The sequence below is a fragment of the Heptranchias perlo genome, unplaced genomic scaffold, assembly GCF_035084215.1.
Source record: "Heptranchias perlo isolate sHepPer1 unplaced genomic scaffold, sHepPer1.hap1 HAP1_SCAFFOLD_216, whole genome shotgun sequence".
Classification (NCBI taxonomy): Eukaryota; Metazoa; Chordata; class Chondrichthyes; order Hexanchiformes; family Hexanchidae; genus Heptranchias; species Heptranchias perlo.
In genome coordinates this window covers 540,598-563,137 of record NW_027139230.1, presented here as the reverse complement: position 1 = coordinate 563,137, position 22,540 = coordinate 540,598, and the positions used below count along the sequence as shown (strand labels likewise).

The following is a 22,540-nucleotide window of genomic DNA, read 5'->3' as shown; positions in this document are numbered from 1 at the left end:
TTTCAAGAGCTCCTTGAAGCCTACGCATTTATACATATTGAACAATACATGGTGTTTACAGACTGCCCCTGCAACTGCCCGTTGCCAAGGCAATCACCGTGTTCAGACAGAGAGGTGTCACCTGCAGAACCCCCGAATACACATTCAACAAAAAAACAAACAGGGAAAAAAAACAGAGAAAAAAAAACACAGAGAGAGGCAGAAACATCCGGAAGGCAGAGAGAGCCAGCAATGGCCATCCCCACACCTCCACTACTCGCCTTTAAACAGCCACCCAACCTCAAACAGACCATCGTTCGCAGCAAACTACCTAGCTTTCAAGAGAACAGCGTCCACGACGCCACACAACCCTGCCACGGTAACCTCTGCAAGACATGCCAGATCATCGACACAGATACCACCATCACACGAGATGACACCACCCACCAGGTGCATGGTTCATACTCCTGTGACTCGGCCAACGTTGTCTACCTCATACGTTGCAGGAAAGGATGCCCCAGAGCATGGTACATTGGCGAGACCATGCAGACGCTGCGACAACGGATGAACGGACACCGCGCAACAATCGCCAAACAGGAGGGTTCCCTCCCAGTCGGGGAACACTTCAGCAGTCATGGACATTCATCCACCGACCTTCGGGTAAGCGTACTCCAAGGCGGCCTTCGAGACACACGACAACGCAAAATCGTCGAGCAGAAATTGATAGCCAAGTTCCGCACCCATGAGGACGGCCTCAACCGGGATCTTGGGTTCATGTCACGCTACACGTTACCCCACCAGCGAACAAATGTTATCTGTTTTTAATATAATGGGTCATTTGCTGGCTCTCTCTGCCTTCCGGATGTTTCTGCCTCTCTCTGTGTTTTTTTTTTCTCTGTTTTTTTTCCCTGTTTGTTTTTTTGTTGAATGTGTATTCGGAGGTTCTGCAGGTAACACCTCTCTGTCTGAACACGGTGATTGCCTTGGCAACGGGCAGTTGCAGGGGCAGTCTGTAAACACCATGTATTATTGTTCAATATGTATAAATGCGTAGGCTTCAAGGAGCTCTTGAAACATTTGCCTGAGGAAGGAGAAAATCTCCGAAAGCTTGTGAATTTAAAATAAAATTGCTGGACCATAACTTGGTGTTGTAAAATTGTTTACAATTGTCAAGCCCAGTCCATCACCGGCATCTCCACATCATTATAAATGTGGACATAGGAATTTATAAAGGGAAAAAGTTCACACAAAAATGTGACAAAACGTAAATCCATGGGAAGAGTTTTTAATGATTATGGATATGTAGCTCCAAATAATTCATTCCATTCTCTTCAAACTCCATTAATTTATTTCATGCTCTTCTTCCAACTCCATCATTTATCTAATTCTCCCCGAAGCCTCAGTGATTGATCTTATTGAAGATCTTTCCTCCTTTTCATCGCAAAACTCAAAAGTCTTTTCCCCATCAACCGACCCCACGCTCCGATTAACCTGGAGCACGGCACGGGGCTGGGAGCAGTGCCGGTGCAACACAGCGGGAGCTGGCGGGACCGGGAGTCCCCGAGTCCGGATCGAGCCGGCGGGACCGGGAGTCCCCGAGTCCGGATCGAGCCGGCGGGACCGGGAGTCCCCGAGTCCGGATCGAGCCGGCGGGACCGGGAGTCCCCGAGTCCGGATCGAGCCGGCTGATGTGCCCGCTCACTGTGTCCCGGAGCCGGAGTTACTGAGCAAGACTGAGCCCGGAAACATTTGTAATTCTCAGCGAGCGATTGGCCGCGGTTTTGATCGACTTGTGACACATCATTGGGAAACGAAAGTGGAACCTCGGGCGGGAGAGATCAGAAAGCCCAGCAACAGGAGCTCGAACCTCCATCCCGGTAAGTGTGAGAATTAGTGTAACTGTACAATCAGTGAGTGAGAATTAGTGTAACTGTACAATCAGTGAGTGAGAATTAGTGTAACTGTACAATCAGTGAGTGAGAATTAGTGTAACTGTACAATCAGTGAGTGAGAATTAGTGTAACTGCACAATTAGTGAGTGAGAATTAGTGTAACTGCACAATTAGTGAGTGTGAGAATTAGTGTAACTGCAATTAGTGAGTGAGAATTAGTGTAACTGCAATTAGCGAGTGTGAGAATTGGTGTAACTACAATTAGCGAGTGTGAGAATTGGTGTGACCACAATTGGTGAGTGCGAGAATTAGTGTGACTACAATTAGCGAGTGTGAGAATTGGTGTAACTACAATTGGTGAGTGTGAGAATTGGTGTAAACTACAATGAGCGAGTGTGAGAATTGGTGTAACTGTGTCAGTGCTCACTTGTTTGCTCACAGCTCCCCTCTCTATCTCTATGGTTTCACCCCCAGTCTCTGGTATGAAAGTGTGTCCCAGGAGTAACCAGGGCCATTCATTCTGTGCCAGTCCCCAATGTGCTGCTTGGGGCCAGTTTTTAAGAACGTGCTTTGTATTAAGATCGATACATGAGCCTGTGCTCGGTTTAAATGCACGAAGTGCACTCCTCGCAGACTGAGGAAGCGGTGGATGCTTCTTAGAGCAGCAGAGAGGGTTTGGGCGTGAAATGTGCAGATCTCCCTCCATCTCTCACACACCAGACGTGGGAGGAACTAACCGCCAGAGCAGGGGCTGAGAATCGCAGAAATCAAATCAAAACGGCAACTGCAAGAATTTACAGCAGATCTACTGCACTTGAAAGAACCACAGTCGCAGGCAATTCGGCCCATCATATCTGTGCCAACCCTTTGCCAGAGGAATCCAGAACTAATCTCACCGCTCCGCTCTCCCCATAGCCCTGGATCAATCCCAAACTAATCCCACTGCCCCACTCACTCCCCATAACTCTGTATCACCCTAAACTAATCCCACTGCCCCACTCTCTCCCCATAGCCCTGGATCAATCCCAAACTAATCCCACTGCCCCACTCCCTCCCCATAGCCCTGCATCAATCCCAAACTAATCCCACTGCCCCACTCCCTCCCCATAGCCCTGGATCAATCCCAAACTAATCCCACTGCCCCACTCCCTCCCCATAGCCCTGGATCAATCCCAAACTAGAATCATAGAATCATAGAATCATAGAAGTTACAACATGGAAACAGGCCCTTCGGCCCAACATGTCCATGTCGCCCAGTTTATACCACTAAGCTAGTCCCAATTGCCTGCACTTGGCCCATATCCCTCGATACCCATCTTCCCCATGTAACTGTCCAAATGCTTTTTAAAAGACAAAATTGTACCCGCCTCTACTACTGCCTCTGGCAGCTCGTTCCAGACACTCACCACCCTTTGAGTGAAAAAATTGCCCCTCTGGATCCTTTTGTATCTCTCCCCTCTCACCTTAAATCTGTGCCCCCTCGTTATAGACTCCCCTACCTTTGGGAAAAGATTTTGACTATCGACCTTATCTATGCCCCTCATTATTTTATAGACTTCTATAAGATCACCCCTTAACCTCCTACTCTCCAGGGAATAAAGTCCCAGTCTGTCTAACCTCTCCCTGTAAGTCAAACCATCAAGTCCCGGTAGCATCCTAGTAAATCTTTTCTGCACTCTTTCTAGTTTAATAATATCCTTTCTATAATAGGGTGACCAGAACTGTACACAGTACTCCAAGTGTGGCCTCACCAATGCCCTGTACAACTTCAACAAGACATCCCAACTCCTGCATTCAATGTTCTGACCAATGAAACCAAGCATGCTGAATGCCTTCTTCACCACCCTATCCACCTGTGACTCCACTTTCAAGGAGCTATGAACCTGTACTCCCAGATTTCTTTGTTCTATAACTCTCCCCAACGCCCTACCATTAACGGAGTAGGTCCTGGCCCGATTCGATCTACCAAAATGCATCACCTCACATTTATCTAAATTAAACTCCATCTGCCATTCATCGGCCCACTGGCCCAATTTATCAAGATCCCGTTGCAATCCTAGATAACCTTCTTCACGGTCCACAATGCCACCAATCTTGGTGTCATCTGCAAACTTACTAACCATGCCTCCTAAATTCTCATCCAAATCATTAATATAAATAACAAATAACAGCGGACCCAGCACCGATCCCTGAGGCACACCGCTGGACATAGGCATCCAGTTTGAAAAACAACCCTCGACAACCACCCTCTGTCTTCTGTCGTCAAGCCAATTTTGTATCCAATTGGCTACCTCACCTTGGATCCCATGAGATTTAACCTTATGTAACAACCTACCATGCGGTACCTTGTCAAATGCTTTGCTGAAGTCCATGTAGACCACGTCTACTGCACAGCCCTCATCTATCTTCTTGGTTACCCCTTCAAAAAACTCAATCAAATTCGTGAGACACTGATCCCACTGCCCCACTCCCTCCCCCTCCCCATAGCCCTGTATCAATCCCAAGCTAATCCCACTGCCCCACTCCCTCCCCATAGCCCTGTATCATCCCAAACTAATCCCACTGCCCCACTCTCTCCCCATAGCCCTGGATCAATCCCAAACTAATCCCACTGCCCCACTCCCTCCCCAAAGCCCTGGATCAATCCCAAACTAATCCTCCTGCCCCACTCCCTCCCCATAGCCCTGGATCAATCCCAAACTAATCCCACTGTCCCACTCCCTCCCCATAGCCCTGGATCAATCCCAAACTAATCCCACTGCCCCACTCTCTCCCCATAGCCCTGGATCAATCCCAAACTAATCCCACTGCCCCACTCCCTCCCCATAGCCCTGGATCAATCCCAAACTAATCCCACTGCCCCACTCCCTCCCCATAGTCCTATATTAATCCCAAACTAATCCCACTGCCTTGCTCTGGCTATATCCCTGTATCATCCTCGGTTCTGTTAGTTGCAGTTGGTAGAGACTCTTTTTAAGCAGACTGTAAATAGACCTTGTTTGCTTTGCTGTTTGCTGAGTAAATAAACTTTGCTTTGTTTGCTGTAAAACACACTGGCCGCAAATCCTGCCTGTCGTAAGTCCCGATCCGCCTCCAACTGATTGGCTGACACAGTGGTGTCAATAGACTCTCCGATCTTCCTCTGCTTCAAGCATTTATCCAATTTTCCCTCAAACATGTGATGGTCTCTGCACATCCTCTCCCAGTGTCCTGACCAATATTTATCCCTCAACCAACATCACGAAAAAACAGATTTGGGCAGAAATTGCGTGGAGCGGTGAAGTAATGGTTACCACCGCTCTATAGTTTTAAATTAACGAGCTTGCTTACTGCAGTCTTTATTTTGGGCACTTCCTCAGATAGGAAGTGGAGAAGAGCTCAGCGTCAGTTCAAGTGAAGAGGAACATGCTTTCCCCTCGAACAATCAGATTGCAGCTCCCAAACTGTTTCTGCAGGAACTGAATTAAAACCAATTTAAAAACAGTTATAGACCGCAAATAAAAAGTCCAGGCCAGAAATAATTGAAGTAAAGATTGCAGTAAGCAAGCTCGTTAATTTAAATAAGAGACAGAAGGGAAAAGTTTAAAACAAAAAGTAAAATTTTTTAATTTAAATTTTTTTTAATGACCAAAAACTACTAAAATAAGGAGTAATGAGATCCACATTTTTAAAAGTTAATTTTCAGTTGTTTGGCAGTCATTAAGACTTACCGCGCTGTTAAAACTTAGATTAGACCTGGTATTTTTAAGCATACCTCTTTTATGGCGATATTACTTACTTTCCAACTGGGCAGATGAGCATGTTGGCCTTTTCAATGATTTCACAGATTGCAGCGTGCAAGATCCCTTTAATTAGAAGCTGTCGTATCGCTGACGAACCAGGAGGAGCAAGTTCCGGATTTCCACGTTTCACTGCGCATGTGCGAATGCCGGAAACTTGCTCCTCCATTTCGCCACGATCAAAGGTGAACGCTGTTGAGCTCAGCATTCTTTTCCAAGCAATTTCTGGCCCATTATCTCACCATTTCTTATTGCTGTTTGTGGGACCTTGCTGTGCACAATTTGTCCATGTTGCCCTATATTACACCAGTGACTACACTTCAAAAACACTTCATTGGCTGTGCAGCAATTTGGAATGTCCTGAGGTTGTGAAGGATGCTATACACATGCAAGTTCTTTTTTAAACCCTTCCACCTGTCCACTTCCCTCTCCTCTTTTAAGATCCTCCTCAGAACACATCTCTTTGACCAAGCTTGGTGAACCTCAACTTCTAAAGGGCACTTTACAAAGTCCCTCATGAAAGGCTATTAATTAAACTTAAAAGTTAGGGGATACAAGGTAAAGTCTAGGAATAGACAAAGAACTGGTTGAAGGGTAGAAAGCAATGAGTATTTGGCAGAGGAGTTTGGTTTTGTGGGTTGAAGTACTGACGGGAGTGACCCAGGGCTCGGTGTTCTCATTTACGTAAATGACTTGGACTCAGAAACCCAATGCAACGTAGTCAAACTTACTGATGATTCAAAACACGGAAGGGCAGTGGGATTGGAGGAAACAGCTCAAAAATTACAGAGTGAGTTCAACAAAATAAACATGTGAACAGAGTGATGGCAAATAAAACTTAAAGCAGACAAGTGTAAAGTACTGCATGTAGGACGGAAAAGTAAACCATACACGTACTCCACGAATGGTGCGGAAATAGCTAAGGATGAAGTGGAAAGAGACCGAGGAGTCACAGTAAATTCAACACTCAACACACTGTAGAGCAGCAGTCAACAAAACCAATAGAATGTTGAATTACAGAGCCAAAACAGTGAATACAAGTCCGAGAAAGTCATGATCGTACTGTACAGGGTTCTTGCCAGACTCCACCTTGACTATTGAGTCCAGTATTGGTCACAGAGACACAAGAGAGACATTCAAGTGCTGTAGGCAATGTAGAGAAGAGCCACAAGGCTGATCTCCAGTCCCCAGGGTCGGGTCTGGGATGTGAGGAAAGACTGGAGAAACTTGGAATTTTCAGCCTGAAAAGAAGGCATGCATCTGAGAGGTGATCTTATCGAGGGATATAAGATTGGGAGTAAGACAAGGAAACAAAGGTTCAACTCGTGAAAGGCAACTTCAAGACTAATATCAAGGAGTTCTTCTCAAAGAGTAATTAAACATGGGATGGACTTTAGTTACATTTCCCCTTCACCCCTGAGTGATTGTACTCCCTCTGTTTCTTTTACTGTTAGAACTGGTTAGAATGTGTAACTTAGAAGGAGGAGTTGAGGTGACGAGCATAGATGCTGGTAAGGAGGGGGGAGCAGGGGGAGGCTCGTGTGGAGCATAAGCACCGACATAGACCTGTTCAGCCGAATGGCCAGTTTCTGTGCTGTACGTTCTTTTGAATTCTATGTAAGCCTGAAGCTGTGATGTTGTATCGTTCATCGAAGAATGGAAGGAGCTGCAATGGAGACTTTCGGTTAATTCCAACAGCTAACGCAATGCTCATTCATTGGACCTGTCATTGAAAGCTTACCAAGATACCAAGTCTGATAGAGACGTTTGTGAAAGATTCACCAGAATGTTACCAGGGCTCCAAAGATTTAATTATGAGGAAAGATTACATAAACTAAGCTTTTATTCCCTGGAATATAGAAGGATAAGGGGTGATTTGATTGAGGTTTTTAGGATTTTGAAAGGGTAGATAGAGAGAAACTTTTTCTGCTGGTGGGGGAGTCCAGGACAAGGGGATATAACCTTAAAAATCAGAGCCAGGCCATTCAGGAGAGAAGTTAGGAAACACTTCTTCACACAAAGGGTGGTAGAAGTGTGGAACTCTCACCCACAAAAAGCAGTAGATGCTAGCTCAATTCATAATTTTAAATCTGAGATCGATAGGTTTTTTGCTAGCCAAGGGTATTAAGAGTTACGGAGCCAAGGCGGGGACTCACAAATGAAACTAACTTAAGAGGCAAAAAATCTAGAGTAAGAAGGAAAGAAAAGGCCAAAAATATATCACCATCCATTGTTTCTGATCAAACTTTTCTCCAGTTTAGTGCTTGGACTTTCTGTCTGTACTTAACAACAGCACTGGTCAAATCAAAAATTGGAAAACCGTTTCAAAGCAAGATTACGTCCATGCTCGTAACAATGCGAGCCCATGCTTGTAATGATACCAGGCCAAGTTTGTAATAATGCAGGCCACACATAGGAGTGGGAGTAGGCCATTCAGCCCCTCGAGCCTGTTCCACCATCCAATGAGATCATGGCTGATCTGAATCTTAATCCATTTACCCGCCTTGGCTCCGTAACTCTTAATACCCTCGGCTAGCAAAAAACCTATCGATCTCAGATTTAAAATTATGAATTGAGCTAGCATCTACTGCTTTTTGTGGGTGAGAGTTCCACACTTCTCCCACCCTTTGTGTGAAGAAGTGTTTCCTAACTTCTCTCCTGAATGGCCTGGCTCTGATTTTTAAGGTTATATCCCCTTGTCCTAGACTCCCCCACCAGCAGAAAAAGTTTCTCTCTATCTACCCTTTCAAAATCCTAAAAACCTCAATCAAATCACCCCTTATCCTTCTATATTCCAGGGAATAAAAGCTTAGTTTATGTAATCTCTCCTCATAATTAAATCTTTGGAGCCCTGGTAACATTCTGGTGAATCTGCGCTGCTCTCCTTCCAAGACCAATATATCCTTTCTGAGGTGCGGTGCCCAGAACTGTACCCAGTATTCCAGATGTGGTCTAACCAGGTCATTGTATAGATGTAGCAAAACTTCCCTTTATATTCAAGTCCTTTAAATATAAAGGCTAACATTCCATTAGCCTCTTTGATTATTTTTTGTACCTGACCACTACATTTTAGTGATCTGTGTACATGGACTCCTCAATCTCTTTGGACCGCCACTGTTCCGAGCTTTTCACCATTTAAACAATACTCGGATCGATCCTTCCCTGGTCCAAAATGGATGACCTCACACTTACCTGCGTTGAAATCCATCTGCCACAGTTTTGGCCACTCTGTCAATGTCTCTTTGAATTTTATGCTCCCGTCTACACTACTTACCATGTCACCAATCTTTCTGTTGTTGGCAAACTTGGATATATGGCTCTCTATTGTGTGATCAAAATCAATAATAAATATAGTGAATAGTTGAGGCCCCAGCACAGATCCTTGTGGGACACCACTAGTCACTTCCTTCCATTTCGAGTATATACCCATTGTCCCTACTCTATCTTTTACTGCTTAGGCAATCTCCTAACCAGGTCAATAATTTGCCTTCAATTCCATGAGCTTTAATCTCAGCTAACAGTCTCTTATGTGGAAACTTATCAAATGTCCTGTGGAAGTCCATAGAAACTACATCCTTTTTTTAAATATTCGTTCATGGGACGTGGGCATCGCTGGCAAGGCCAGTATTTATTGCCCATCCCTAATTGCCCTTGAGAAGGTGGTGGTCAGCCACCTTCTTGAACCGCAGTCCATGTGGTGAAGGTTCTCCCACAGTGCTGTTAGGTAGGCTGTTTCAGGATTTTGACCCAGTGATGATGAAGGAATGGCGATATATTTCCAAGTTGGGATGGTGTGTGACTTGGAGGGGAACGTGCAGGTGGTGGTGTTCCCATGTACCTGCTGCTCTTGTCCTTCGAGGTGTTAGAGGTCGCGGGTTTGGGAGGTGCTGTCGAAGAATCCTTGGCGAGTTGCTGCAGTGCATCCTGTAGATGGTACACACTGCAGCCACAGTGCGCCGGTGGTGAAGGGAGTGAATGTTTAGGGTGGTGGATGAGGTGCCAATCAAGCAGGCTGCTTTTTCCTGGATGGTGTCAAGCTTCTTGAGTGTTATTGGAGTTGCACTCATCCAGGCAAGTGGAGAGTATTCCATCACACTCCTGACATGTGCCTTGTAGATGGTGGAAAGGCTTTGGGGAGTCAGGAGGCGAGTCACTCGCCGCAGAATGCCCAGCCTCTGACCTGCAGCCACTGTATTTATGTGGCTGGTCCAGTTAAGTTTCTGGCCAATGGTGACCCCCAGGATGTTGTTGGTGGGGGATTCGGCGATGGTAACGTCGTTGAATGTCAAGGGGAGGTGGTTGGACTCTCTCTTATTGGAGATGGTCATTGCCTGGCACTTGTCTGGTGCAAATGTTACTTGACACTTATCAGCCCAAGCCTGGATGTTATCCAGGTCTTGCTGCCTGCATCCATAGACATTCCCCTGTCTATTTGTAATGATGCCAGCCCACAGCATGAAAGTTTATTGAAAAGTATGCACTCTCTCTTTTCTGGAGGATTGGATTGAGGAACTGAGAAAGGTTCACATCTTAGAAAGTAGATGAGTTGCACCGAGAGTCAACGATCAGGATCACTCTGTAAACTGTTAAAACTACGGTCATCTTCATGTTGGACTATACTATTGACAATTAATAGAAATGGTTTTCTTTCAGATCAGTTCAGCACAATGGAGCCGGCTGATTCAGAGGGAGCCCCCAACACTTCCTTTCCCTACACTTCCGCAGGTACAGCTCATTGTGTAACAATGTGGAGCCTTTTATTATTCAATTCAGAAAATGATTGAGTCTCAGGTTCACTCCTGAAATGCCACCTTCCTCAATACACTGGGGCGCTGAGTGGGAAAGCTCGCTGGAGAGGCTGGTGGAAGGGTAGATATCATGTTGGTGGTGTGGCCCCAATTATCACAGCTTCAGACTTGTACAGAACCAAGATCTGTCCAGTATAGAAAACTGCTCCGTCATCTTACTCCTGGGCTCAGTATAGTCCAAGCCAGGGGTGCCAAACTCATGTTGTATGTTGGGCCTGATCCGATATCCTGCCACATTCAGCAAAAATATTAAAATAAGATAAACTATATTGGTACTTACATTTAGATTTTATTTTCTGCTACTGTTGCTCCCAATACCTGGCACTTCTTAGCTTGAACCTTTGCATCAACATTTGGAGCAACTGACTGGGCTGAAGCCTGTCTTGGATAAAAACATGAGAACCACTTATCACTACAGAACTTTCTGCCCCAAACACCAACCCAGGAAGTGAATTCCACAGCCTCAATTCTCTGTGTAAAGAAGTTTCTCCTGCCCTTTGTTCTAAATCTCATACATTTAATCTTATATCTATGACTCCTTGTCTTGACCCCTCAATAACTGAAAACAGTTGGTTTCTATCTCCCCATCCCATCTTTCATCAGTTGAAACATTTCAATCACATCGCCCAGGATATGTGTTGAATATGAGAAGGAGGAATCCTAACACAAAGGGCACAAAGTCAGAATGGGCCAGAGCCGGAGACACCTACCTTTCTAGCCAGGAATGCTCCTGTCTTGTTTGACTTCCTGTACTCCTAATCTGTTCTCCAACCGTAACTGGCTGCCTCAGTGATTATTAGCTATAAAGCACAAGCCCCTAACACTCTGCTGCACACACCTTATAAGCATCATTCACGATGCAGGCTGTTCCAGTTTCTGAGATATTTATGGACCTATTCTGTTTGATTCTGAGAGTCAATTTGAATATTTCTGAGAAAAGGAAGTTTGAAACTCCTGACAGAGAAAACAAAGCGTTTGAAGCTTCCGAGAGATTATTTAAATGAGTAAAGGTTCCTGCAGACATGAAAATACAAGAAAAGAAACACTCTAATGTAAAAGTTATTTACAAAGTGTTAGCTTATACTTTGAGATAAAATCCAATTATTATTTTCCTGCTGAGGAATTCAGTGGTAAATAGATAACTATATATTACAACTGTTAGTTTATTCACTTCTTGTAAAAATAAACTTGCTCAATAATTTTAAAGATTAAAAGGAAGTGGTTAGAATGAGTAACACACTACCACAAGGAGTAGTCGAGGCGACGAGCAAAGGTGCAGTTAAGGGGGGAGGAGGCTCGTGTGGAGCATAAACACCAGCCAAATGGCCTGTTTCTGTTCTGTACATTCTATGTAAGCCTGAAGCTTACAAAAGGGTGGTGGGTGTATGGAATTCGCTGCCTGAATTGGTGGTAGAGGCAGGGACCTTCAACTCTTTTAAAAAGTACCTGGACCTGCACCTAAAGTGCTGTAAGCTGCAGGGCTACGGACCGGGTGCTGGAAGGTGGGATTAGAATGGGCACCTGGTTGTTCTTCGAGCCAGCGCGGACACAATGGGCCGAATGGCCCCCTTCTGTGCTGCATCTATGGTTTCTATGGTATCGTTCATCGAAAATTGGAGGGAGCTGCAATGGAGACTTGAGATTAATTCCAACCGCTAAAGCAATGCTCATTCATTGGCCCTGTCATTGAAAGCTAACCAAGCTCCTTCTGTACTGTAACCATTCTATGATTCTATAAAAAATTTGTCGGGCTATGGGGAAAGGGCAGGGGAGTAGGACTAGCTGGATTGCTCTTGCAGAGAGGTGGCATGGACTCGATGGGCCGAATAGCCTCCTTCTGTAACCAGTCTATGATTCCATCTCTGGGTCCTTCACAATGGGGAGGAAAACTTCAAGAAGAGTGAAAAGAGGAGCCCTTCCTTCCCATGGCAACCTACGTACTTTACTCTGTAACCTTTACTCTTTAAATGAAGTATCTCCCGACCAGCTTTTTTGGATGCCTTTTCCCCCATTCTGAGTAACACAACACCGCCCCACATCGTGCTATTGACACTGCACGATTTAGGGATAGCGGCTAGGGGCTGGGCTTAAAGTGTCGGGGGCTCGGATTAGGGTCGGTGTCGGGGGCTCGGATTAGGGTCGGTGTCGGGGGCTCGGATTAGGGTCGGTGTCGGGGGCTCGGATTAGGGTCGGTGTCGGGGGCTCGGATTAGGGTCGGTGTCGGGGGCTCGGATTGGGGTCGGTGTCGGGGGCTCGGATTAGGGTCGGTGTCGGGGGCTCGGATTGGGGTCGGTGTCGGGGGCTCGGATTAGGGTCGGTGTCGGGGGCTCGGATTAGGGTCGGTGTCGGGGGCTCGGATTGGGGTCGGTGTCGGGGGCTCGGATTGGGGTCGGTGTCGGGGGCTCGGATTGGGGTCGGTGTCGGGGGCTCGGATTAGGGTCGGTGTCGGGGGCTCGGATTGGGGTCGGTGTCGGGGGCTCGGATTAGGGTCGGTGTCGGGGGCTCGGATTAGGGTCGGTGTCGGGGGCTCGGATTGGGGTCGGTGTCGGGGGCTCGGATTGGGGTCGGTGTCGGGGGCTCGGATTAGGGTCGGTGTCGGGAGCTCGGATTGGGGTCGGTGTCGGGGGCTCGGATTAGGGTCGGTGTCGGGGGCTCGGATTGGGGTCGGTGTCGGGGGCTCGGATTAGGGTCGGTGTCGGGGGCTCGGATTAGGGTCGGTGTCGGGGGCTCGGATTAGGGTCGGTGTCGGGGGCTCGGATTAGGGTCGGTGTCGGGGGCTCGGATTAGGGTCGGTGTCGGGGGCTCGGATTAGGGTCGGTGTCGGGGGCTCGGATTAGGGTCGGTGTCGGGGGCTCGGATTAGGGTCGGTGTCGGGGGCTCGGATTAGGGTCGGTGTCGGGAGCTCGGATTGGGGTCGGTGTCGGGGGCTCGGATTAGGGTCGGTGTCGGGGGCTCGGATTAGGGTCGGTGTCGGGGGCTCGGATTGGGGTCGGTGTCGGGGGCTCGGATTAGGGTCGGTGTCGGGGGCTCGGATTAGGGTCGGTGTCGGGGGCTCGGATTGGGGTCGGTGTCGGGGGCTCGGATTGGGGTCGGTGTTGGAAAATGCTATTGTCAATGCCATTGTCACGAGACACGTCCATTTTCATTTTATGTTTTTTTTTATATACCTCAAACTTACGAGTCACAGTACAGGCTCATGAATTGTTCATTCAAGGAACCTTCTTCCTGTCCTGAGCCCGATTTCCTCCCTTCTTTCACTTCTATACATTTCTCACAGAAAAAGACATCAGGGTCATGTGACTTTGGGATTTTGACACAAGAGCAGGTGATCCAGGCGTTGTGCTGGTTACATCCAATCATTGGACTGCCTGCAAAGGGCTTCTGACAGTAACATGTCACCAGGCTCCAGCAGCCGCCATCTGATTCCACCGTCAGATCTTTATCCATTACCCGCCTTTGGCCCTCACTAAAGCTGGTTTCACCCCCATGTCTATTCCCCTCACTGAGGCTCTCTGATTCCTATTTTATAGTCTCAGTATAATGGTCATTGGATTTAGTCTCCTCTTTAAATAAACCAGTAAGTGAGAAACTGTTGCCCCAGTGTCATCAACTATAATCAAATAAAAGTGCCCCTTAACGGTCACAGAAGGCCTCATGCGTACCAGCGGACACCGCTTGGTCCTTTTCCAGGGCCAACCGGGCACCCCCCCCTACAATGGGCTGCATCCAGTCTGGACCAGTGGATGGCCACCTTGGCCAGGTCCAGGAGGAGACCCACCAGGAGATTTGGTGTCTCGGTGTAAGGGGTCTCTAGCTTTGGTCTCACTACCTCTCCTCCCACTCCACTTCACTCACCAACTTTTGACCTTTTTCTCAGCTCTTTTTTCCCTCAGCCTTTCAGCCTTCGCATTTTGCTCCTCTTTCTAATGTGGGTGAAACGAAACCTCTCCCCTTCGAGCCCCCTCTGCTGTTCCATTTCCTTGCTCAACTGATTGCTCTATTATATAACTTAAAGCGGTGTTTAACTGCAGGACAGAGGAGCACGAGGCCCCGCTGCAGGGTGAGTGAAGGTGACTGAAGGATGGGCATGAGCTGAGCATCAAACCAAGCCACCGAGAGTGGTGGCACTCAGTGCCAGTCATGTTGGTGAGAGTGGGCAAAGTGCCAGTACTGGGGTTTAGCACGATCATAGATCGATCGACTTTTGTTAGTTATGGGTATGAAGGAATATAGATCAAAGGCGAATAAATGGAGTCGAGGTGCAGATCAGCATAATTTAATTAAATGGTGGAACAGGCTCGAGGAGCTGAATGGCCTCCTCCAGTTCCTATGTTACATGGGATTATCGCTCAGCCAATGTCAAGCGATTACTGTGAGTTATGGCAGAGCAGCGTTGGAAAGGATCTTTGTGTCGCCTCCAGGGCACAGCATCTGGAAATGGTCCCCTGGATTTTTGTCAACAGTTATGTTTTCTCAAGCAGTTGAACAAACAAGATGTTTTTCCTACCAGTCACTGCATTTCGAGCTGCAGAAGGGGCAGGAACGTCATTCATAACATGTAAAGTTAACAGAGCCGCAGAAATTCCATAAAGCCCACTCGACTGCCACAAATGGAAATTAAGTGGTGTGCAACTGACGAAAGAAAGCAGAACAAGCCTGAGCGTGTGCTGTCATCATCGACCTATTGAGTGAGACCGCTCCTCTCTCAGGGAGAACAATGCAACACATGTATTTCCAACAACTCTAAACTGGAGTTTGCAATTGGGAAATTTACCCTCTTTGCTATAATAGCTCTGCTCATAAGTGTTTAACCTGTTTCCTGAAAGTATTTAGTGATAACAGACACAGAATGTCCGATGTACATTTGAATAGCATTAATTACATTGTGTCAGCCAGCAACCCAATTACATCCACACTGTGCTGCCAAGTGGCAAAACGACCTTTCACCTCTCACGAGATCCTCCACAGGACCTTCTCTCAGGACCACCGCACAAGTCAAAGGCTCTCTCCAGATGCACTGGGGGCACATCTGGAACTGTGAACTTTGTGCCTTCCTGTTCTCTTGAAAATTGGAACTACACTGGCACTCCTCCAGTTCACAGCTGCCCCATCAATATTTATGGAGCTGTGAAAATGTCATTGCATCGCTCACTTCTGGAGGGTTCGAAGATGTATCCCATCTTGGCGAGGGGATTTTTGAATATTTAATCCTTCCAATTTCTGTATTACACATTCCTTGCTCCCTTCGGTTGCCCTGAAATTCCTGGGATCCCACTCCACCAACACACGTGCATTGGAATGGAAGAAGCATCTTCAAGTCCAAAGACATAAACCACGGTCCCAAACCATGAGGACAGGACCGTCTGCCCAGCCGGGGAGGGCTTGTTGTGTCTGCTCTGAACCGCTGGACAGAATATCAAAAAGACCGAATGAACCTCTGCCTTTTAACATCTTCTGCTCCTAATGGAGCAAGCGGTCCTCTTGGGAAAAGTAATTGATCCCCTCTAGTGACGGTTTGTGGCCTTCCTGAGGACCTGAGTAGAACTCACTCTAGTTTCCCTGAGGCCTTGTAAGGGCAGAATGGGCAGACACAGCTCTTGGTGTAAAAGCTCCACACATGTCCTGACACCCCGCCAACATTTATAGAGACACTTTGGTGAATCCTGCCAAGACTGGATTCGGCCCCAAACTCCTGCCCCCCCCGCCCCCCCCACCCCATCTCAGAAACCTTCTTTTCCACCTTCCCTGAACCTGGGAGTGTTGAGGCCTTTTTGTGTTTTGGGTCCTTCGCTCCATTTACTGTGACTGGAACTTTTGTCTACTCTTCCTTTCTGAAAGCTGGCGAAAAATCCAATCACCTGCTACAGTTTTACCCTGAGAACAGAATGTACAGAGCAAAGTGCTCCTAGATCTATCTGATAAGGAAGGACAGGCTGGGCAGGCACCACAGGAGACTGATAGCCTCCACACACCATTCCCAAACATACAGACCAAGGTGCTCCTAGCTCAACCTGACCCTGAACCAGTGCTTGAAGAGGTCGCATTTCACAAGGGAAGCCATCACTGAGTTGTGCCACAAGCTGGAAGCTGACCTCAAGCCTCCAGTGCATGCCCTGCACTGCCAGTAACCCGCAATCCTGTTTCTTCCAACAATCTCAGAGTGGGTACAGGAAAGATTTACGAGAATGATTCCAGGGATGAGGGACTTTAGTTATGTGAACAGACTGGAGAAGCTGGGGTTGTTCCCCTTGGAACAACCCCAGCGAGGAGATTTGATAGAGGTGTTCAAAATCATGAGGGATGCAGACAGAGTAGAAAGAGAGAAACTGTTCCCATTGGCAGATGGGTCGAGAACCAGAGGGCATAGATTTAAGATGATTGGCAAAACAACCAAAGGCGACATGAGGAAAAACTTTTATGATCTGGAATGCACTGCCCGAGGGGATGGAGGAGGTAGCTTCAATCAGGGAGAGATACAAAAGGGTCCAGAGGGGCAATTTTTTCACTCAAAGGGTGGTGAGTGTCTGGAACGAGCTGCCAGAGGCAGTAGTAGAGGCGGGTACAATTTTGTCTTTTAAAAAGCATTTGGACAGTTACATGGGTAAGATGGGTATAGAGGGATATGGGCCAAGTGCAGGCAGTTGGGACCAGCTTAGTGGTATAAACTGGGCGACATGGACATGTTGGGCCGAAGGGCCTGTTTCCATGTTGTAAACTTCTATGATTCTATGATTCTATAGCCTTCAAAAGAGAACTGGATAAGTACTTGAAGGGAAAAAATTTGCAGGGTCACAGGGAAAGGGCGGGGAATTGGGTCTAGTTGGATTGCTCTTGCAGAGAGCCGGCACGGGCTCGACGGACCGAATGGCCTCCTTCAGTGCTGTAACCATTCTATGATTCTATGATTCTATCAGATTTCTAAGGCCCTTTTTTTAAAGTATGGAATTTATGAGCCGCACAAAAAGAATCTTCATTACTATTGATTCAGTGAACATTTGTGTTTATCGAAGTGAAGGTTGTTCGTGCTGGGCAATGAAAACAATTTACAATTGGTACCTAGTCTTGGCATCAAGTGTCTCCTGGTCAGATACAGCACGGGTTAGATAGAGGGTGAAACTGCCCTCATATTCTCAGTGTCCCCTGGTCAGGTACAGCACGGGTTAGATAGAGGGTGAAACTGCCCTCATATTCTCAGTGTCCCCTGGTCAGGTACAGCACGGGTTAGACAGAGGGTGAAACTGCCCTCATACTCTCAGTGTCCCCTGGTCAGGTCACATGGAGTTTGGATGTTGTTGGAGCAGGGTTGTTGGGAGCTCTGGGGATGTTTCTTTCACCTCCTGGCTGTACTCTCGTGTTTATCCAACACTCTGGGGACGTTTCTTGTCTCCTTATCACCTGTAAGATGCTGAAATCAGGGCGGTAGTGAGATGAAAATGTGAAAAGAAACTTATTGCTCCCTTGCCACTTGAAGCCCACCCAAAGGGATTTTGGAGCGGGCCTCGATTTCGGCGGCCAAAGCAGGCAGGAGCCTCATCACAATATTTAAATCAGGACCCCCGAGGCGATTCTGGTGGGAGAGCGAGTGGCGTGCGCTGTACCTGCTCCTTAAAGGGACTACAGGAGGCCACTCCGCAAACAGCATGGGAAAGGATTTGAAATGATTTCTGTGAATGCTCCTCCTGGCCTCACAAAAATCGTCCCACCCTCTGCCGGTCCCTCTGCAGCCCCCTCACCCCACAGGATTGCATGATCCCATCCCCCTTTGAAGAGATCCCCCCCTGTCATTGCTCGCTCAGCGCTGGCAACTTGCTGATTTTATTTTAATGAGGCTCGACCGCAAGAATGGATCGGGCCTCCTGCACGTGACATTGGGCGGGCGGTGCGATTTCTCTGCCCAACCTCTGACCCGTCTCTGACCTTCGCCCGACCTCTGCCCTTTTCTACCCGATTCTCGAAATACTTTTGATTTATTGTTTTAGCCGATCAAATCTCAGGCCTGTGGAGGGTGTAGTGGAATCCTCCGTAAATTGCAATATGCAGTTTGCTGCGGATGGGATTGTTCTCAATGCTGATCCACACACTCAGCAGGGGCAGAAACAAGACGATGTAGAGTTTGGACTGTGAGGGGCGGCTACACTTCGAATAACTCTCAGGCTGCTGAACATGAAAATGATGTGGAACAGCTGAAGGCGGAACATATACACGGTCAACACTTGGGAGGGGACACTTTGGACCTATGGTTCCCAAAGCTCTCCTCCACCGCGGTTTTCCTCGTGTTATTTCTGGGTCTGTAGACTAACCGATTTTAACTCGCTCGTCTGGTGGAAACCGGGTCGGGGAGCAGTTAAAATGAGTGGAACAACTTGCCCTCTCCGATCACACTGCCTTCCTGCTGTGTCCCGATCTTAACCTACTCTTTTGAGCAGACGAGGAGGACACCTGTCCCAAGCTGTGGGGTCCTTTGCAGATTGGGGCCTGACCTGATATTTTAGTCGGAGGCCTGAGCGGTGGAGCAGTGACGGCTTCCCCCCCACCCCGGCCAGACCTGTCGGGAGAGGGATTGTAGACCAGGAGTGTTCCTCCGGGTCAAACAAGGAAACCTTGGGCCTCCCTTGTCCCGGGCTTACTCCCCACTCCCCCAATCGCTTTTGTCACCCGACCCCCCCATCTTACCACTTACCTAACTGCCGGAGACCAATCCCGTGGGTCCCCGTCTGTGACCTCCTGCTTCAGGGCTCGTGCAAACCGTACCTGCCCCCATTTAAAATCGGGGCTAATGATTGCTATCATTGGTCAACAGCTCCATCATTGTTGTATCATGTGACTATCAGCATGGTAGAAGGAGAACTAGAGGAACATTGGTCTTTTATCGTCTCGCAGTTCCGACTTGAAGAAATTCTGCAGGGAAAGCTGTCACAACGGGCCCTTCTTTGAGTAGTCGGACAAAAAATACATTTCTTGCATTTTTGAAAACTTGAGATAGACATTCAGCTAATTTCTTGTTTAAATTCAGCCTGTGGATTCTGTCCTGCCAGGGGCCGCCATCTTTGGCGTGTTTTTGACATTAGACTTGGTTTTACGACAGGCCTCGGCTCCCAGCAGCCTCTCTGTTGTTTGCCGGAGATGTTTATGAAAGAAATGGTCTTGTCCTCTCCATTTATGAATTCAAACTGTTGTCTTTCAGCTTCGGCCTGCAGAGGGGAGTCCGATAACTGTGGGGCAACCAGCCGCAGTGGTACACCCAAAGGTAGGTCTCAAACACTTTTATCAACGTTTCTGTTTCATTTTTTGTATGAACAATATGCAAACATGATAATGAAATGAGATGGTTTACAGACAGGCCAGGAAAGTACGCAGTCATGTGATGCTCATTAAAGGGGAGGAGCAGAACTGGTAACAGCAGATTGGGGGAGTGATGAGCCAGTGTCCCAGAATGCTGGAGCCGTCCTCTGCCCCTGTCCTGTGTACTCACAGCAGCAGTAAGCTCGAATCCACAGTTTTCACCAAGGTTCCCTCGAATTTTTTTTGGCCATGTGTGGAGTGAATTTGGGTTTGTGAACAGATATAAAGGGTGTGTGCCACCGTAAAAAATCACAACTTTAAACAGACATCTTAGAAAACATTATTCAGGGTAAATAACAAACAGAAGAAATGTACAAAATAATGGATAATTGTAACAATTTAATGTTATATTGGCTGATAAATTAATATAGTTTATGAAATGGGTTTCTTAAATTGCACCAGGATTGAGCAGACCAGTCTCGTTATATTTTATTAAAAATTACCTGATGGGAACGATTCCAGTCAGCTTTTGGCTGAATCAGCTTAATGATTCAAACAGAAATAAACCGTGTGCAATCAGAATTTTTAAATTGAAATACAAAACAGCTGTCAAATCAGTCCGTGTGAATTTGGGGATAGGGAACAGTTTAATTAAAACTCTCCCCTTCCCACGCCCTCCATTGACTCCTCAGCGAGGTTTAACAAATTATTGCATTCCAATTGTACAGGTTACAGGTCTCATTAGTTCTGGCTGCTTCCATGTATGGGCTGCTGGTCTCTGATTGGGCGGAGGTGCCTGGTCTCTGATTGGGCGGAGGTGCCTGGTCTCTGATTGGCCGCTGACAAACACATCTGTTTCATTTCACTTCCTGGTCTGGTTTCCGCACAGCCAATCAGCTGCTCGCTGACTGCATTTCCTAACAACGCGATAAACTATTCGGCGGCTGGGGCCAGAGCCGTGGGATTGGACACTCAGACACTCCTGAGCACCAGAGGCAGAGCAGCCTACCTGGGGCTGGAGCACTGGGGACAAGGGAGGCAGAGCTGGAGGAGGGCCTGTGGCCTGGGGTCCGGCCGGCGCGTGGGAGAGGGGCCCGGGGTCCGGCCAGCGTGAGGGAGAGGGGCCCGGGGTCCGGCCAGTGTGTGGGAGAGGGGCCCAGGGTCCGGCCAGTGTGTGGGAGAGGGGCCCGGGGTCCGGCCAGTGTGTGGGAGAGGGGCCCGGGGTCCGGCCAGTGTGTGGGAGAGGAGCCCGGGGTCTGGCCAGCACGTGGGAGAGGGGCCCGGGGTCCGGCCCGCGCGTGGGAGGGGGGCCCGGGGTCCAGCCAGCGTGAGGGAGGGGGGCCTGGGGTCCAGCCAGCGCGTGGGAGAGGAGCCCGGGGTCCAGCCAGCGTGAGGGAGAGGAGCCCGGGGTCCAGCCAGCGTGAGGGAGGGGGGCCTGGGGTCCGGCCAGCGCGTGGGAGAGGAGCCTGGGGTCCAGCCAGCGCGTGGGAGAGGGGCCCGGGGTCCAGCCAGCGTGAGGGAGAGGGGCCCGGGGTCCAGCCAGCGTGAGGGAGAGGGGCCCGGGGTCCAGCCAGCGTGAGGGAGAGGGGCCCGGGGTCCGGCCCGCGCGTGGGAGAGGGGCCCGGGGTCCAGCCAGCGTGAGGGAGAGGGGCCCGGGGTCCAGCCAGCGTGAGGGAGAGGGGCCCGGGGTCCGGCCCGCGCGTGGGAGAGGGGCCCGGGGTCCAGCCAGCGTGAGGGAGGGGGGTCCGGGGTCCGTCCAGCGTGAGGGAGGGGGGCCGGGGTCCGGCCAGCGTGAGGGAGGGGGGCTGAAAGCACTTTCTTGGTGCACGGACGGAATGTTTAAGTGCGTGGCCCACAACAGACTGCTGCGCAGTCACGCATGCTTGCAGCTTAGAGGGAACAATGGTTTCCATCCACACGTTCTGTACAATATTCATTAACCAGCAATAAAGGATTGCACAGGTCACCGGGTAAAGTACATACTTATTACCGCAATACTGAACAAACTCTTTACTGCCCTATATCTAGTCAGACGATAGCATGACCCAGGGCCGTAATCATAAAGCCCCATGTTAAAGGAACTGGACGCTGTCATTTCACATGTTCCCTCGTGTCTGCTTCTCATGACTTCCAAAAGGCAGACTGATTAATACTTTCGTGAGATCGGACCAATGAATAATCAAGAGGCTGCTTAATTTTACAGATTACTCGTGACTGAACAGAGTAGCAAATCCTCAATTTTGACTTATTTCGTAACACTTCCAGCAACATATGAAAGAACAATGCACTCCACACTGTCCCTGTTAGTGGACTAACACACACACTTTGAACTCGATTGGCCCTATCCTTTATCCCTGGTGCTCCCTGCCTGCACAGGAAACCAGCTGCCTGACCTCTGACCCTCCCCCTGTCTGGGAATGGACCAGTCGCTACTGCCCCCCCCCACCACACACACCATTTAGGGGCCCCTGAGAAACTATCTCCTGCTGTTCACAAATGAATGGGACCATCTCAACACAGTGGCCTAGAAATTGCTCCGTCTGAATGGAGAGGCCCGAGGAGGTTATGATGGAGCTGTATAAAACACTGGTTAGGCCACAGCTGGAGTACTGTGTGCAGTTCTGGTCGCCGCACTACAGGAAGGATGTGATCGCTTTGGAGAGGGTGCAGAGGAGATTCACCAGGATGTTACCAGGGCTGGAGCGCTTCAGCTATGAAGAGAGACTGGGAAGATTGGGTTTGTTTTCCTTGGAGCTGAGGGGGGACATGATTGAGGTGTACAAAATTATGAGGGGCACAG

At 48.5% G+C, this 22,540-nt stretch overlaps 1 protein-coding gene across 1 annotated transcript in view; it reads left to right on the top strand.

Annotated features, from left to right (window-relative positions):
- LOC137310099 (nuclear GTPase SLIP-GC-like) overlaps positions 1-22,540 on the top strand; it is a 187,212-nt gene that overhangs the window by 8,666 nt on the left and 156,006 nt on the right. The window contains exons 2-4 of the mRNA XM_067978058.1: positions 1,377-1,856; positions 10,304-10,375; positions 19,643-19,705. Coding sequence (XP_067834159.1) covers positions 1,377-1,856; positions 10,304-10,375; positions 19,643-19,705 — 615 coding nt within the window. The remainder of the gene's footprint in view (positions 1-1,376; positions 1,857-10,303; positions 10,376-19,642; positions 19,706-22,540) is intronic.